This window comes from Leuciscus leuciscus (genome assembly GCF_965113295.1).
Source record: "Leuciscus leuciscus genome assembly, chromosome: 22".
In the NCBI taxonomy this organism is placed as follows: Eukaryota; Metazoa; Chordata; class Actinopteri; order Cypriniformes; family Leuciscidae; genus Leuciscus; species Leuciscus leuciscus.
Genome location: NC_138746.1, coordinates 26,412,040 through 26,431,178, shown reverse-complemented (window position 1 = coordinate 26,431,178; position 19,139 = coordinate 26,412,040). Strand labels below are relative to the sequence as shown.

The following is a 19,139-nucleotide window of genomic DNA, read 5'->3' as shown; positions in this document are numbered from 1 at the left end:
ACTGAGCTTTGACATTTTTCAGATCTGGGCAGTAGAGGCCTTTGCTATATTTCATCCGTTTCACTTGAAACGGGCCTCACAACAGGCCGGCTTGAGCTCGAAAAAGAGCCCTGCCCTGCCATTACACACCAAGGACAGAAATTAAAAAATGCAAAATGGATAATGTATTGACGTAATAAGGTTGCGCCAGTTGAGGCTTGTGCAGCCTGTTTGCGTGTGAGGCAGATTCTCGTGGAGAAATCAAAACTAATGCGAGCAAAAATGCTAACAAAATGAATAAAAATGCCCCCAAACCTCAAGATATGGGGCAAAAAATGTCTCTGTGTGAGTTCTTGTTTTTAATATTTAAAACAGGACATAGTTGACCAATACCACACAAGCAAGGATGTGCTGTTTTCTCGAATATCAGCACGATTGCAAATAAAATATTGATTTTATACAACAGTTCAATAAACTAGAAGTTAATATCAGGTTATTTTTTGCTTTTTTTTACCAACAAAAATTGTTCCAAACAAATCCACAGTAGAGCCATTGCGCATCTCTGAGCAACACTTGATTTTTTTGTAACTGAATGAATTCACGTTGAATGATTGACTCAATGACTCACTCGTTAAGGCAAAGATTTGCTGCCACGTACTGGCGGTTTTAGTTTCACATTTAAAAGTATCCTTTTTTTTCCTTTTTAATGAAAAAACAGAGACATTTATCAAAATATATTTTTATGCTCCACAGAAGTAAGTCTTGGAACTCTTGCTAACGTGTAGGTCATTCATCGCATTAATTTTAGGCAGTGCACTTAACAGGTTACATACACATTGCACATGATAATATAAGAAGAGACGGGGGTGCATGCCATAAATAACTGTCTGATGACCACTGGTATATGTGCTGTACACACACTCTAAATGGGACAGAAAGAAAGCAGGAGACGCCAGCCACAGACAGCCAGACATGTGAACCTTCACCTGCTGGGTTTAAATTGCACCAACATACAGACATCCCCATTAACCCCCATGACATACATGTTGCCTTCAGCATTCACAGCATGACAACAGTCCACAGACACAGCTGGTCACATGACACAAGGAGAGAGACCTATTTATGGCTGTTTTGAGACACACAAAAACAGCCTAACCTGTTGCGTTCACCTTTTCTTTTATGCATTAAAGGTACAATAAGTAATAATTTTGTATCAAAATAGCCAAAAACCACATGCACAATGTTATATATTTCTTTCAATTGTGTACTTGCATTATCCTAAATGTTTCCAAGAATTTGTAAATTCAGAGAAATTCACAATTTTAAATAGTGCCCGTCCCTTGTCACTTGTCGCCGCCGCACAGTAACCATGGCGACAGATGTGGACAACTGTGTAATGTTTAGCGGCACGCTGTTGTTGTTTAGTTCAAACATTATGGACCATGGCAAGCAGACTTTGGGACAAAAGGAGAACTAAAATGAGGATCAATATCGGCGTGGCGTTTTCGAGATGCCGAGAGCTTCGCGGCAAACTTCGACTTGACAGAGCTTCACGACTTGACGAGACGCCACTCTTGCACTTTATTAGACAAGTGAGCAAATGTACATAAAACAAATCAATGTTATATAGCTCAACATGATGAAATGTTAGAATATGATCAGTATGTTATTCTAATGTTGATCTAGCTTACTGCTAGTCCCATACAGCCAACAAACTAATACATTATAACTTTCAACAGACTCAAATGCAGTTTAGTATGATAGTGTAACGTTAGACCAAGTGAAACAGCGCTGCGTTACCTCACTAGTTTAATTTGTCAAATAAACTGACTTGTGCGAGTAGTAATTCAGCACTTGCGGGTTTTTCGGTAGAATGAAATGTCCTCATTCCTTTATATCCGCGGGACTCGCGTGTGGAGCTGATATCTGTCCCTCATTAGCAATCGCGACATGCTTCATACCACAGTCATGTTAAAAAAACATCAATGTTTTCACTCACATTATTAGATCATCAGCATGATGGCAAGTTCCATGATTCCGCTTATCACTGCATCATCAACCTATGCCTTTGTTATTGTAAGAGGTTAGTGACCACTAGCAGCAAAAAAATATATAAATACATATTGTATCTTTAAAGTAATAGTTCACCCAAAAATCATTAACTAAACCTGATGTCATATTCCAAACCTGAATAATGTATAAGCAAATACAGTATAAAAAAATTGCACAACATACTGAGCAATAGTGAGGGACTTTTATTCACCCAAATTTTATATGGGTGCCCCCCATATAAATTTGTATATGGCTTTATACAAGCCCAACATACACCAGTACTCTTATTTTGAAATGTCTTTGCTTTACTACTTCCAGCTACTCATTCAGAGGAGCCAAATTAAATATGTACACTGTTACAATCATTTACATCATATTACAATATAAAAATAAATAAAGTAAATATTATCATAATTCATCAAAAGTGGATCATAAGCAATCGCTTGGCATAAATTCACAGTATTTACTGATTGCAAATTGCTTTGAAATCACGTGCAACAGCCACGCATTTTGACGTTGAATGCGCAGCACTAACATTTATTTAAATCATCGCCTTTGGAAGTTAATAATCCCATTAGGCCATTTCTCGGATTATTATTTTCCAGACCTCTTAACATTTAAGACTAAGAATTTTAATGCTGTTAACTTTGATCAACCTGAATTTAAGACTTTTAAGGACCTGAGGGGACCCTGTGACCATTGCATTATTAAAATTGTCTTTTCTGTGCCACAGATGAAAGGAGGTCATACAGATTTGGTGAACTATTTCATTAATCTACATAAAGAACAGTAAAAACAAACTTAAACATACAGCATAAGCATCTCAGAAACATATTTCGATCTAATGACTGCAAAAGTCTGTACTGTTCCCCCTTTCTGGCCTCATATGTTAACTATCAGTGTTAATTTGTCCCATTAAAAGTCTTTGGAGAGGAAATGACAGTTTGGAAGGGTGTAATTTTAGAAACACAGCAGTCTGAGGCGAGTCATCTCCAGGGGGCTTTCTCAGTCTCGACCCGCCATTACGGCTCAAAGGCCATCTGGCTCTTATTAGGCACGGTGGTACAGTTTCCCTGAGTATGACTCGGCAGTCTGCAAGCACCAAACAAACCTAATCTTAGTCTGGCTCAAAATCAACAGGCAGAGACGGCGTTGGGCAGCACCTGGCGAGAGCGCCATAACACAACTTGTTTATTCGAGTTCGTCTAGTTCTTGAGGCGCATTGGAGAAATGAAATGAGAAAGAGTACATGCAGTTCCATCACACGCTCCAGGAAGCACATCAGGGTATAAACGCACTTGATTTTTTCTGAGCTGTATGTTGCTCCACCTAAAACAAGTTTAAAGTCGACATGAATTAAAAATCTTTTCTTTAAAGTTGCGATGAAATGGAAGTAGTGGCAGATCTTCCTTCTTGTGACGCACATCTTAATGAAATGGAAACTTTGTTTTATCTATCGGTTGTTGATTGGATTAAGGCAGATCTGAAAAGGGAAGGTTTAACTGGACTAAATGTTCAGAGAAACTAAAGAAATTAAAAATGTGAAAATGTTTTAAAAGTTTTCGGTGATTAAAACTGTAATAAAATATAAATATATGAATAACAAATGAAAACGAAATGTTTCCTTGGCAATTAACTTTAAAAAAAAGATATGTAGATAATTAAAAATAATAATAATTAAATATTAATATAAATTAGAAAAAAGCAAGCATGAAAAATACGTCTTTGAGTAAACGCATAACATAGACACTTTTTTATTATTATTATTAAACCTTTTTTAAAGCCCCATAACATGTTTTTATTTTTGTACCAAAGTGGACAAATTGCCTTTACGAGCAACTAAACAAGGAACTAAAAGTAGCAGCACAGAAAAAAAAGCTAACAGTGGAGATGACACTAGCAGAGAAGTCAACATAGTAGCCTTCAAACAAAGATAAACTATATGTTAGAGATAAATATCGACCACATCCAAAAGAATGCTTCTGGGAACCCGATGTCAATGTACTAGATAAACGCATGCTTGCACTGTGCTTTTTTGAATGACAGAAATGCTAAGCTGTTAGCTAAATACACTGACCTCGTGTCTTATACCTGGCACAATAACATCCGAATTATCAGTCTGCTGGAACTAACAGTCCATCAGTCTTCTTCTTACAACCCTTTTGAAGTCCTGTGAGAGTCTTCTCTGACTTGCAATTTAGTCATCTATTTTTTTTTTTGTCTTTAAAAGACTGGTCATAACTTTAAGTCAGCTCTTAAAAAAACACACACAAAAAAAACAAACACACAACCCCCCCCCCCCCCCCCCCCACACCACCGCACCCCACCCCACACACACTCTTCTTAACAGAGGCTTTCGCGGTTTATCCAACTGGGAAGAGGCTGATGGCCATTGCCAACTTCATAATTACCAACACAATCATTAATATATTATTCTAGTATGGAAAATGTTGGCTTTACAAACAGGAATTCAGGGCAGCCTCCATTTTCCTGTGAATCATATGAAAGACAACTATTATGTTATTTGTAGGTTGATTCCACCATAAACTGTAAACACTGTGGCTCTGTTATGCAATTTTAAAACATTGCTTAGTTTGTTTGATTTTCATTCACCCAATCTTTTCTCTCCATCCAGTTTTGATCCTGCATTTGGTCTGTCAATGACCCCACCAAAATGAATGGTCTTGATCTATACTAGAAAGGGGTACTAATCTTTTTCAGCACTATCTGCTACTCAACAGTCACACATACAGCATAAAAAAAAAATGAATTGCAGTTCTTCATAACCTAATTAGATCCTTAATTGCAGACCCCACCACATCCCTCTTGGGAACACGTTTCAGGAATTTCCATCTTGGAAGACCAGTGATGTGACATTGTGGATCTGATGCACTCCTCATCCATATGTGCCTGGCACAATCAACTATAGATGTAAGCAATTTCCAGCCAACCACTTACATATGTTCTGGACATGCCTGTGGCTGACAGACTTTCGGTCAAGGTTATTTGGCACACTTAAGCAAGTCCTCAACCCTTGTTTTGGCATTTCCCAAAGACCAGACATGCCAGCTTCAGCATGCTATTTCCTTCACATCCATGCAAGCTATTCACACGTGTCTTCTTTTCAAAATGGATGTATCTTTATTTTAAATGCAAGCGTGGAACGTGGAAACAAGAGAGATGGGAAAAACAGCATAAGTGTACACAAATTTTAAATATGAGCAGAAAACATGATTTCGCATGCAATTTGAATAACTGAATAACAATTTAAATAATTTGATTTGTGCTTTTTTTTTAGATGCATTTTTACATTTTTGATTCACACTTATTTTTTTTATCTGTTGTTTGCTATTCCGATAACTTTGCATTTGTTTCAGTTTTGTGCACGTATTATTTTTAAATGCATTTTTACATTTTTGAGTCATGCTCATTTTTATTTATCCATGATGACCACAGTAGATGTTTTCTCTTATTATTATCATTATATATATATTCTTATTTTATTTTACTTGTGGTTGTTTTCCGAGACGTGCTACAAATCTTTCAACCTCTGTAGCACCAGTGTTATGTTTAAAAAAAAAAGTTGACGTACAGCCCAGCCTAAATGTATACTGACCTAGTTTTAGCATCAGGGTTTCCTGTCACCTCTCTCATGGAGATTGTCCAAACCCATCTTTGCTTAGCGTGTGACTATGTTAACCAATGGATTTTCAAAGCAGGGAAACTCTAATCTGGGAAGGGTATATTTCAGATGTACTTGAATATAATAATCTATCTATAATAATATGAAACTAAATTAAGTGAACTAAATAAAATTAAACTGCTTTGTGTACAGAGGTTACCGAGGAAACGGTTCTACTTCTGCTGTTCCATAAGCGCCATCTACTGTCAGAAAGTGAATCTGCATTTTCATTCAGACCGTTTCTGTCGATCGAAAATCAACCCATGTTTTTACGCAGCATACACGCAATGTTGTAAATGGTAACCAGTGGATTGAAAATATAATGCGCATTCTAAAATTTGTAATAATTATCCGACTAGACATTATCAGACAGGGTTTAAATTAAATTAGATGAAACCTGGATCATTTCAGGTGTGTAAACATCTTTATCTATACCAAATTTTGTTTCATCACATCTTTTAAAGTAACGATCTGTTCAGATTTTCGTCCAAAATCTCAGGTCATCCCAGTTAAGTGGGCAACTCTGATGAACAGTTCTGTGAGGCCGCACACTGATAGAGAATAGGGCTGTCAAAATGGCAAAAAAAATTTTTTTTTTTTTTTTTTTTACTTAATTACTAATATTCGAATTATAATCTAATTTAAAATGAGTCATTTCAGTTAAGGGAAAAAACACTTTTGGCTTGTCTCCTGAGGATGAACAATGCAGCAGCACATCTAGTAGGTTCAACTGGATAGACTAACAAAAAAATTAAACGCAGCTACCATACATCATCCATCGCATCTCGAGCCACTGATAAGGCTGCCTGACGCACACCTAAAATATATATTTTTTATTGCTCTACGTTTTTGTGCAGAACTCATTTCCATAAAATGGACTGATTGCAATAAAGATTAATATTACTTATATAATTTACTTTCTTGGAATGTAGCTTGTTGTGGTAAAAAATAGTCCACAGACTGGATCCTAAAATATCTACCCCGTCACAAAGACAAGGTTTTCAAGGGTTAGGCACACAACACAAATTCAGTGCGCCCAGCAAATATATCAGATCTCTATGATTTGTAACTACGCTGACAACACTGTGGGTCTACTGAAAACAACCCTGAAAGAAGAATTCAGCACTGATTGTGTAACAGAATCACAGTCTACTCAGGTAACTAATAATGGGTTGCCTCGTATGTCAACCAGCACAATAATTAACTGCACAGATTCCTCGAGTGTTTTGCCGAGAACCCTTGTGTTATTGTAAAGAGGCCTGATCAACACCGGACACCCAGACACACACAAATACACGCCTAGGGGAGAGGAGGGGGCCGAGGCAGCCAGAACAGAGCTATATTTAACATCTTCTACATGTGGGCTTCATTTGAGTGAATGCGCCTGCATACTTCCACTGACAAGAACCAGGCGGACACCAATCCTCTAGTCCCTTAACCCTTGCGTGACTGCATCGAGAAAGGCTGAACTGTTGACCAGGATCCTTCTATTAATCTGTTCATCTATCCATGAGGTCTGACCCTCCTGTCATTCCTTGACTGTTAGGAAAATCCATCATAATATCTTGATATGACAAGGTTTAATAAAAGAGGGGGTGGTCTTGCGCGAGTCTGTTATTTGTGGTGGCTGGGCACTAGCTGTGGCGTTCATCACTCAGAGTGCATGAGAGTCGTGAGCTTGATCTGTGTTATCTGTGTTCCAGCCCCAAGGCCTTGAACTAGTCCTTTCTCCAGCCCCTCCACACCTCTGCTCTGCTCCAGATGTCTGTTGCACACACAAGGGCTCATAACAGACTTATGATACCATACAGGCACTTACACACAAACAATGTTCTAGAGCTTCCAATTAAAGCAATAAAGTCACTATGATATCAGGACACTTGTAACACTGATATTTATCTCATAAAAAAAAAAAAAAATAAGCAGCTTAGCAAAATCTTTTATCATTATAAAAAAAACAGTGAATCAGTTAAAATATTTAAAAACTTCACTCAAAATAGGATCATCTGATTTTATGACAAAGCAAGTTTAGTTTAGGTTTTAAAATCTTAATGATATTTATATCATAAAAAAAATGTTTACTTGGAAAACTTGAAGACAAAAATGCTTAAATGAAAAAGTGAATGCGTATTCTAGGCCTGCACGATTAATCACAATAAAACTGAAACCATGTTATGTCTTACTGCGATTATCAAATCATAAAGGCTATGATTTAATTAAATAAATATGTGCGCTGCATGTTTCAGATTAAAGTACAAAACTCTTTTCTTACACATGAGTAACTCATTATCTGCCGGTGTTTGCAGGGTCTCCGAGTGGCTCAGTTCAAAATAAATCCCATCAGTTTTAAATCAAAATAAAGAAAATTAAGAAATTATAAATCAAAATAAAATTATAATTATTATATAATTATATATAGTGCATTCAATGTGAAAGGAGGAAAATATGTTATTACTTTTCTACTTGGTTTCACCATATTGCATTTTTTTTTCGGTATTATTATTTTTTTATCTTTTTTTTTATCAAATGAAACCAATGTGAATACAAAAAGTACATTTATAGTAACACAAGAACATGCATTTCAAAGTAGATTTTTAAGATTTTACATTTTCTTTACTGAAACACTTAAATATCAGTAACCCAACAAATCTTTGTAAAGTCTCACATGTACAGTAAGATTAAGACCATAAAGTGTTGGGAAAATTGTTATACTTCGTTACAGATATGCACTTCTTACCAGTGTCGTATATACACTTCCTAGTGTATGATGTATATCCATGTCACTTAATTGCACATATTTAATTATGTGCAATTATGTATTATCCTTAACAAGGAACTGAACAAAAGAAAAACAAAACAAAACATATATTATCAATATTCATTTAATATTAATAATCATTAAAGTAAACATTTAATAACAGCTCTTATATGTTCCATTTAGATTCCATTTAGAAAACAGGCCACAACAGCTCACTTCACATGTAAGCCAAAAAAATTAAGCAAGTTTCAACTAAAACAAGTTAACAACCACTTTCTCACTAGTTTAAATACCCACAAAAGCACAGAGAATTAAACATACAGATACAACTCTGTGCTAAAAGAAAAAGGTGACAAAACCCCAATCACATGGGAGTATGAGAGTGGCAGACAGAATATTCCTGGCATAAACACTGGTGAGAATAAAGTCACAGAGGGGGAACTGGTGAGAGTCCAAGGCTTTTTGTTCACCAAACGAAAAGCAGCCAGCAACAGTTGTGCACATTCACACACCTGTACATCATGTGACTATTACCTAATGTGCTGAGCTCATCAGTTTCAAATGAAGTTCTCTTCCACTGGATCTTCATCATATCAGTTAATATCAAGATATTTGTACTCAAGCAGAATAAGTATTTTGCCGGCGCCGTTTCTGCAGCAAATGCATTTGCAGCTTTTGACCGTTAAAGTGGCGCAAACCACAGAGTTCTCCAATTTATAAGACAAATGTATCAAAGTGCAGTTTTGTGAGTAGCAGTCAACCTTGCCTTGCCATTGGGTTAGATTTGACTGTTGCAGACGGAAGAAAATCCAAGAAAAAACACTTCACAGGAGAATATGGGCAAAGTTAGTACTCTTGAACTTATGTGTAGACTATGGATTTGTTATTTAAAATGAATTGAAGCAGAACAGTAAATGTCAAGACTGAGTCTACATAAAACTGTAGGCTACACAGTTTATTTATTTATTTTTTTACACATTTAACAGGTCTGCAATGTTGTTGTTTTTTTTTTTACACATTTAACAGGTCTGCAGTATTATTTATATAATTGAATACAATGTTATGTTATATTGTTGCTATAAAATAAAGAAAGGTGGTTTACTTTGCATGGGAACATTAAAAGTAGTAGCCTTTTTTATTTTTCACAAATGTTTGAAATTTACATTTAATATTTTGCTAATAAAATACCATGCATTTCAACAGATCACGCATGTACTATATTTAATTTTTTTTAACAGGACATATATTAATGCACATAACATGCAAAAAAAAGAAAAAAGAAAAGAAAAAAAAGGTCTATATATCTGTCCATGAATTAAGAAATCATTTTTAAGAGCACTTTTTATTAATTCCATCCTTTATTTTAGTTAAAATGTAAGCACATTGTATTATAGTGAGTAAATGATGACTGCATTTTCATTCAACTATCCCTTTAAGCATTATTTATATGATTTATTACAATTCTATATTACTATTAGCAATTTATTGCACTATTTTCTCTTCATTTACAAATGAAAATGTCACAATTCCAGCCTTACTGAGCAATGGTGCCAAGTGTCCCTTTGCGCCACCTGATAGTGATTTAGTGAATGAGTTTCACATGTCACAGTGTTGTATTTAATACCACAGACATTTTAATTGACTAACTGTATATCACAAACAAAAAATCTCACAACATTTTTGGTAGTAATGAATGAATTTTCTGAATTATGATAAGGTAAACTCTTTGCATTTGAATTACAGTAACAACAAACTTCAAAAAGTTGTTGAATATGAAACTGGTGTTGATTTGTAAATATCAGCAACCACAAGTTAAAGGCCCACTGAAGTGCCTTGGAACGTGCAGCATTGAATGATGCGTTGACGTAATTTCCACTGAAACAGGAAGCTAAGACTGGACATATTGAATGGCTCCTCCCCCTTTTCAAATAGCCAAAAGCATTTAGTTTACCTCACAGACAACAATTCGTACTTGACAGCACCATGGAAGCAAAGCCGAGCGCTGATGATACCTTGGATTCAATAGTAGAGGTGTGAATAAATTCTAGCCATTTCACTCTTAACCAACATACAGTTGGAAAACAGAATAAAACTCGAGCGTTTGAGCAACCGAACACACATCTCCAACCCATATTGCTCCGTGACGTGTCAATGGTCGCTTTGGCCAGGTGGTATTTATAGCATAGGGGGCGGGACGCTTTAGATTCTAGAAAGCATTTGATTGGACAGAAGATGTGATGAGAAGCTGAAGTCCGTGATGATGTCATAAAATCTGTGATCCATTTTAGCGGAAGTGAGAGACTAAGTTTTGAATGCTTATGTCTCCTAAATGCGAATTTTGTCATTGATTTGGAACACACCAGCTCATTCATAACCTTATGGATTAACATATTCATTCTAAAAGCTAAAAAAACTTTTAAATTTTTTTTTAAATCAAATAATTTTGATTTTAGGGGGCCTTTAATGTGCTCATGGTATTATAATAAATGTAGCATATGAATGTAGCATAATTTGTATAAATAGACTGAGGATGGAGCTTGTCTATATGTCTACATAGTAGGTTACCCTCTTATTTATAAAAAAGAAAAATCCTGATGCATTATGGATATATTCCAAACCTAGAGAGCTTGCAGTCTACGGTCTACATAGACAGGTGATTTATAAGGCAGCATCCGAACTGGAAAACTCTACAAAGGCAGAAATGTGTGCTAGATAAAAGTGCTTTCCACACTGTGCTTAACCTCGGATTATCATTGTTCTAAACCCCGCTTTTATCCTCGGGTAAAGGAGCGTTTCACACTTGTAATTTAGAAGTGGAGTTAGCACCAATGAAGGCAGCTCACTAGGGTTTGGAACAGAGCCTTCATGTAATTGTATCGTTTCACCTGAAAACGCAGAGGGAACTGCAAAATGCAAATCAACGAGTTCTAAATGAGATTTCAAATGGTGTCGGTCATGTGTGTAACACGCAGAGTCAGGAGCTATGTTATCAAAAGCAGCAGTGGGAGCAGGACTTCTCCACCCTTATTTTGAGCCAAAACAAACACCATCCTGCTATTGTTTCTTTCATCCAAATAGATCTATTGCTCCCCAGCTGGAGGAACACAATGTTCTGTGACACACAAATGGGAGTGGGAATGATTACTCCTGGCTCTGGGATCATGACTAAGACATATCCCTCACTGTGTGTCTGTGTGTGTCTGTGTCTGTCTGTGTGTGTGTGTGTGTGTGTGTGTGTGTGTGTGTGTGTGTGTGTGTGTGTGTGTGTGTGTGTTCCACTACAGGTACTTGCAGAATATGTTCCAATAATATTTTTCCGACTTTGTCTAAATAATGAAAAAAATGTGTGAACGGACACAGCAATGGCAGTTTGTATCATTACAAATGATAAGAGAAGAAAAAATGTGGAGTCAGAGGAAAAAATCTATTACAGGAAAGGATGGACTGAGTTGAAGGATGGGATGATATGCAAAGGAAGCAGCCTGTGACACCAGAGGGTTTAGAAATAGTCAGCTGAATCAAACCAATATTTTATTTTCAGTGCAGCTCATCTCTTGTCCAGCATTGCATTTAAAAAAGTGATCGAAATGTCTACACTTACCTGATGACTAAGGGCATAAAGGGAGCTAAACCCAGAGGAGATGATGAACCATCCATTGGAGACGGGTAGAGACGACCCAAAACCAACAACAACAAGAAAAGACTGGGGTGCAGTTTCACCTGCCCTGAATCACTGAAAAAAAAAAAAAAAAAAAAAACAGAAGTACATTACATTCACTTACTTTCCTAAAATACTTGACTAGTGTAACTTGTTACTTACTAACTTATTTACAAGTCTAAAGTCATGCGTAAATAATGTGTAAATGTAAATGTTTCTGACTACCTTAACTGACAAGTTAACTTCCAACTTTACAAACGCAACCAACAAAAGGCATTCACTTGCCAACATATAACTAACAGAACTATCCTTACTAACCTGTATGAAACTTCATAAGTTTAACTTATTTAGCATCACATTAAAGAAACACGCCGACTTTTTGGGACTTTAGCTTATTTACCGTATCCCCCAGAGTTAGATAAGTCCTATAGATAAGTCCTGTAAGATAAGTGATTTGCCCACAGCACCTGAGAAGCCTTGTGGTGAGGAGAAGAGTTCACTCAGAGTTGGAGTAAATCACTCCGCAGAAGTAGCAGTGCTTCGTCTAAATAAGCTAAAGTCCCCAAAAGTCGGCGTGCTCCTTTAACACGTCACTTTCTAACATAGGGCTATAACTTAATGAACGAACCTTCCTGACTTACTTGTATATGACTTCAAATAATATTTAAAATATTATTTTGTCTGAGGACCACTTATAATGTTATAAAGATTTTTTCATCAAAAACATTCGTAGAAGTAATTAAAAAGCCATTTTTTATCCTGTTTTGACCCTCTTTCGAACACTCCATTTTCATAGGAATGTCGCATTCAAGACTTGGAAGTAAACGCCCACTGCTATGATTGGGTAACAGTTTTGTATATTAAAATAATTTTCAAAGTCACCTCCATTTCATGTGTGGGGTTGTTTTAAAACCTCCCAACGTTGAAAAATATCTTGTTACATATTTGAAACATTTGCCAACAATATGAAACATTTATGCATATTACATATGCTTTATAAGTCTTAGTTGTGGCAAATAAAGTTTAAGTACTTCAAGTAATTACCACAGTTATAATTGACAAAGGATGACTTATGTGTTTTTGTGTAAACAGAATTATGATTGAATGTACCATTGTTTGTCACACTGTCATTCTTCAATTACACATCAGGAAAAAATGGCGGGGGGGGGGGCGCCATTTTTCGGCAAAATGGCATTTTTTCCCGGGGTGTAATTGTTCCCAACATTGTATTTAATCATTATTTACCGTTCCATATGAACTTAAACTGGAGTCTATGGAGTAATTATTTGATTGTTTAACTATGATCACGATCATATTTTTATTATTGTGCTTTCTATTATTAAGAATAAGTGAAATTGTCACACTGACGAAGGCAAAGAGCCAAAGCGTTTGTATAATCTGTATCTCCTGTTTGTAATAAAGTATTTTTAGAGTGTAGAAAAATTGGATAAAACTAACTATATATATATCGAATCATATCATTTACATCAACTATACATATTGTTGCATCTTGATATAATGATGTATCGTTAAACCCTTACCTCTTATATGTCAAAAGATCATGGAACATTTGATACTAACTTTAACTTTTTCCACCTTTGTTGCCATTGGCTTGGCTTGTTAAGTTGGGGACATTAAATTTAACATTTAATTTAATAGTCAACAATAATATTGATCTGCCTGCATTGACACTATTATACAAGAACTGAACTGAGCTGCACGATGACATCACGGTTTACTCAAGAGCGGCTATATATAAATGAACTAAATTAAAAACTTTTTTAAAAACAAAAATGAAACATCACTGAACTTACTTAAGCTGGATTGTGACGCTATTTTCTTCTGGAAACAAACTTTTTTGCATTATTTTCCTGTTATCTCTGTAAAGCTGCTTTGAAACAATCTGTATTGTAAATAGCGCTATATAAAAAAAATGTGACTTGACTAACATAACTTTCGCAACATAATAACTAACTCAACTAACCTAAATAACTTACCTGTAAGTTATAACTGAACTTGACTTGACTAACTGAACTTACTAATGTCGACAGGGCTATGATAGAGGTAAAATCAGCTGAGGGGTGACCAGCCACCACACACATTCAGCTACAAACACACAGTTAAACATGACAAGATGAACACATGTACACATGGCCACTATTACAAAACCTCCATTTCCTTTCTCTTTTACTAGATTTCTACACGTGAAATGTGCTTTTCTGTCAGCCCAGTGGAAACTCAAGACTTTTGCCAGAGTAAACACGAAAAAACAGACAGAAAAACACGCAAATATAAATTACTCATATCTTTCTATTACTCTGAAAGGGCCAAAATCTGTTCTGTTCTCTATAGGCCGTGAGCTTTCCACAGCACAGCTGCCAGCTGTGGATATGCTTGTCATTATTACATCAAACATGGCCAAACTCACCACCAAGGGGTCCCAGGAGCCCCTAGACCCTGGGCCAGAGTGCAGGAAATGCTATTTTGCTAATCAGGGTAATGCATTTAGAGTCTGATTTCAGTCAAACACAATGTGGGAGAGTCAAGAACTTGAGATCATCCCTAAGCCCAGGGAGATTGAAGTGTTAAACTTCATCCACATTCATGAAAAAAGCTGAAAGGGGAGTGCGAGAAAGGACCAATGAAAAACAATAAATCAGAGGAATGGAAAAAGACGCTAAAATGAGCGAAAAAGTGCAGCCAGGGTGAAGAGGTGATAAGACTGGAAGAAAATGTGAAATTAGCAAAGAGAGTTAGTGCCCCAGTCTTTTCATCTCATTTCATATCTGGTGCATGTCCAATCCAACCCTCTCGACACTCATTTCCCATGTTAAACGTTTAAAATTGTTATAAACCTCTCAAGCTGAGACAAATCATTCATCACGATTTCGTCCGTGCTCATGAAATCTTTATATCGCAAACCGGATTACAAATTGCAAGGAGGTCGATGACCCGTATTCCAGAAATCCCACAGCCTGCTTTCCAGATAAAAGAAACGTTCTGGACTGAACTTCAATAGGAAAAACTTCTCAATCACATTAAATGACATACTCCCCCCTAGATATCCCATGATGCTCCCTTCGTATTTGGTAAAGGTGGGTGGCGCAAGGATGCTGATGATTTTTAAACCTCTTTCGCACTTCTCTCTACCTTTATTTATATGAGAAATGATTTATTGGCGGTATAAAATACGAGCGTTGCGGAGTCCGACTGGCTTGGCAAGCGGGATGCGAAGACTAGGCCGTGGGAAAGAGTCAGACCACTCTTAGCTAAAAGGAGAGAACGCCAGACTGAAAACGCATTAAAATAATTTGATACATATTAAGATAATATTGGCTCAAGGGCCTCTTGCACAATGCGAGTGCTATTTGGAAGAGTAGCTCATCAGTCTGTGGAGAAATTAAATGAGGGAGATAAGAGACTAACATGTTCTCACAGTGTAGAGTGCAGCCTGGATCCAACATGGCTGATACTCCCACATGCGGTTTACTTATCTGAGGCATCTCAGCTAGGAATCTGTCCATCAGTGTGGTCAAGAATGCTTAATAGGTCTAAAGAGACTTGATGAGGCACTTAAACGTTCTTAAATAAGGGCCTCAGAGAAATTAAAGAAGGGTGAGAAGAACTGCACCCATTTAGCGAACGCTGGGATCATTCAACTCTTTAACAACATCCGACACAAATCGCACACACATTGCAGGGTCTTTTGTTGGGACATTCTCACCTGTTCACAGAGGCTGCAGCTTCCTGTAGCTGACTAAGAAGGAAAGGATAGAGGGCAGGAAAACGAGTGAAAAACTCTCGGCCGGTCATCCTGTTAAGAGAAGAGAGAGAGATTAAAGTGACAGTATGTGTAGTATTACACAATCAGATGAGAATCAAGTGAGACTTTTAATTTGACAGTGCAGATGCACAGGAGCCCCATTTCTCAGTCTTCATTAGTTTACTGTGTATAATCCAGTCTTGTGTATAATCCAGACGAAATCCAGTCTTTTCCACAGGAATCCATACGATTGAGAATTTCACATGTGGGTGAAAGATTTCCCCACATAGATTTCGCAATGGATTCAAGCTGGTTACGTGGATTTGAAAGTGACTTCTGTGCGAGCTGTGCTTCATACATCGTCACGCTATTGACAATAGACATTGGACCTTTTTGCCTTAAATTTCTCTAATGTGATTGCAGCTTTAAGCCCGGGTATTCTTCAATTTCCACGTTCCACTCCGTCTTGCACACACAGTCGTGACCGCACAGCTTTACAGTATACACAACATTGGATGAGCGTGGATGGATGTGTTTGACACATGTGCAGTACAATTGCTTTTTTATACAATACCAGATGTCAGAGGGCAGCACGGAGTCGTGTCATTTACAAGACATTCACTTGGAAGGATAGAAGAAGAAAAGTAGTGGATCCAGTGATGCCAACTTAGCAATTTTGTTACTAGATTTAACAACTTTTCAGACTACACCAGCAACTTTTTCTTTCAAAAAGCACTTAGCAACAAATTTAGCTATTTTTTATTATTTATTTGGCGACTTTTATCAACTCTTGAATAGTTGCTAACTCAAATGCTAAAATGCATACATTTTATGCTAATATGCACACGTGACCTACAGCGTCAGCTACATCGCTTCACCATCATTCACCACTTTTCTTTGTGGCCTCATGGGATAGTAAAGTGTCCATCGAATACACACTTCATAATCTCACAAGAAGTAGTAGGTCATCCGTGTACTTTTGCCTTCTGTTTTTTGCATACTATATAGTTTTGGACGCAGCAATTGTGTATTCTACGTAATGATGCGGTTTTACGTCATTATGTAATGAGGTCATCACGCAATGACACCAAAACCTCATTTAGCAACAAATCAACCTGCCTCTAGCAACTTCTCCTGAAATTTTGTTGCCATGCAAAGTTTAGAACAAGAACAAAAACAAAAACAAAAATGATGAAGGTTATGCTGGTATTATTTCGGACTGCTGGCTGAACTTCTGATTCATATGGCACACTTAACTGGAAACACTTCAGGATTTTCGTTTCAAAGTCGTCATCTGATTGGTTGAATCCTACGGATGTCCGGGAGACGTGCGTGTCATTTTCTTTAACGGTCCGCCTGGAAACAAACCACTGTGACGCCAAACCCCCTCGTGGAAGAAGAAAGCCGTTGTGTTTACAACTGTGACAATGAGCGCTTACCAGGATCAACTAAAAGCTGGATTTTCAAAAGTATGTGAAGTTTGTGGCTCCATTGTTGCAGTAAACTTGCACAACGTTCTTGAATGAATAATTTATTAGATGCACACCGGCCTGTTATTGTAGGGACTTTATATTTTCACGCCTCAAAACATGCGGAAACAAAACGAACTGTGAATGGTTGCGTTACATGTCAGCCAAACGTCCTCTTGGGCGGTCCTTGGCCAATGAAAGCTGCGATAGAGTCGTCAGTCTGAAGGTCTGGCTATGTTCACATTGGCGCTACGTTTTCAATTAATTCCTATGGAAGTTAAGCCTCACCCTCACGCACGAGCAAGAAGCTCTACTTCTGAATGAACTGAAAACACTTGCTCGCTTCGCACAGTCACAGTGTAATGCACTGGCTTAAGCTGGATCGTTAAAATACAATGCTGGAACGCAAAAATCTAAAATACAACATTTTTCGGAACAGGATCCGACTAAAATTAAAGCACTGCGCAGACCCTCGAGATCACAAAAATGACGTCACGCTGACAGTGCGTGGACAGCAGAAGTATAATTTTGGGCTTTAGGCCTCCGTTTCAAAACCTTGCTGTTTAGTGCCCACAGAGATTAATACTCTATTAATAATAGAAAAACACAGCACACAGCATATTGGGTTAAAAAGACTGAACTAAATGTTTAAAAGGGACCATGAAATGTATTTTCAGATTTTTATATTATGTGTCTGGAGGTTAGCAAAGTTTTTGCATCAAAAAAGTTCAAATACATTAAAAACATTATTCTCCATCCCCATTTACCCAAACACTTAATTTCAAGGGTAAGGGTGCTCCGGTTAGGATTTTTGGAGCTGATCACTGACATTATGAATGGTGTTCCCTGAAAAAATGAAATCGTTACACAACTTTCTCAACTATTCACTTAAGACAAAACCGACCGTTTATGTGTATACTAGTCAAGACGGTACTTTTGTACATACATTTGTGTGTACTTGATCATTTAAGGGTAATTCGGCGCTCGTGAGCTGTCTGTGAGGTGGCCTTATGTGTGTGTGCATAAGCACTCCTAGAGCGCGCGAGAGCTGAGTGGTTTAAACACTGGCAAGACTTGCAAATTGCAATGCAAATTATAAACTTTGGTGACGATGCGACACTGCCTCGATTGTGCAAGTGACAATTCCTGTGTCAACTGTGCAGCATGCAGCTTGCTTATAGTGCAGACGCGATGTGGTGATGGGAAGCCATTTGCGTATTTTAAGAGGGAAACAGAGAGCACACAGTGATTCACTCATGCTGTTTGTGAATTACGTCTCACAGAAAGTTTTCAAATTACATGCAAGTTATTTAATAAAGAAATATGAATTGTACCTCACCTTCAGCATTATAATTATTTTTTACCCGTGCCGGGCAGAGACTGAGACGGCGCTGCATGTCATGTCATAGCTCTCACGGAAGGCGACCATCTTTATGCGTCATCAGCATGAGATCGGTTTTTGAGATCAGCCTTTATAGAGACCGCCGATCAAACTTTTTAAAGCGATTATCGGCCAATAACGATCGGTAGCCGATCAATCGGAGCACCCCTACTCGAGGGCCTTTACCTCTTTCAGAAATGCAAGTAAAAACCCACAGCATGTGATGTTTTAATGCTGTAATAGAGCCGTATATATGTTTGAGTCTGATCAAAATTAACCAATGCAAACACAATGATTGCCTCTGACAACAAAATACTTTCAAAACAAGAGATTTAGAAAACCCATATGAGACGAACAAATGAAAACGTTCTTGTTTAACCACTCAGGCACATAATTA

General features: G+C 37.2%; 1 protein-coding gene across 5 annotated transcripts in view; it reads right to left on the bottom strand.

Annotated features, from left to right (window-relative positions):
* thada (THADA armadillo repeat containing) overlaps nucleotides 1–19,139 on the bottom strand; it is a 108,968-nt gene that overhangs the window by 44,644 nt on the left and 45,185 nt on the right. For all 5 annotated transcript variants that reach the window (XM_082154402.1, XM_082154403.1, XM_082154404.1 and 2 more), the window contains 2 exons: nucleotides 15,854–15,943; nucleotides 12,073–12,204 (listed from right to left, as the gene is read on the bottom strand). In XM_082154402.1, the coding sequence (XP_082010528.1) occupies nucleotides 12,073–12,204; nucleotides 15,854–15,943 (222 nt within the window). The remainder of the gene's footprint in view (nucleotides 1–12,072; nucleotides 12,205–15,853; nucleotides 15,944–19,139) is intronic.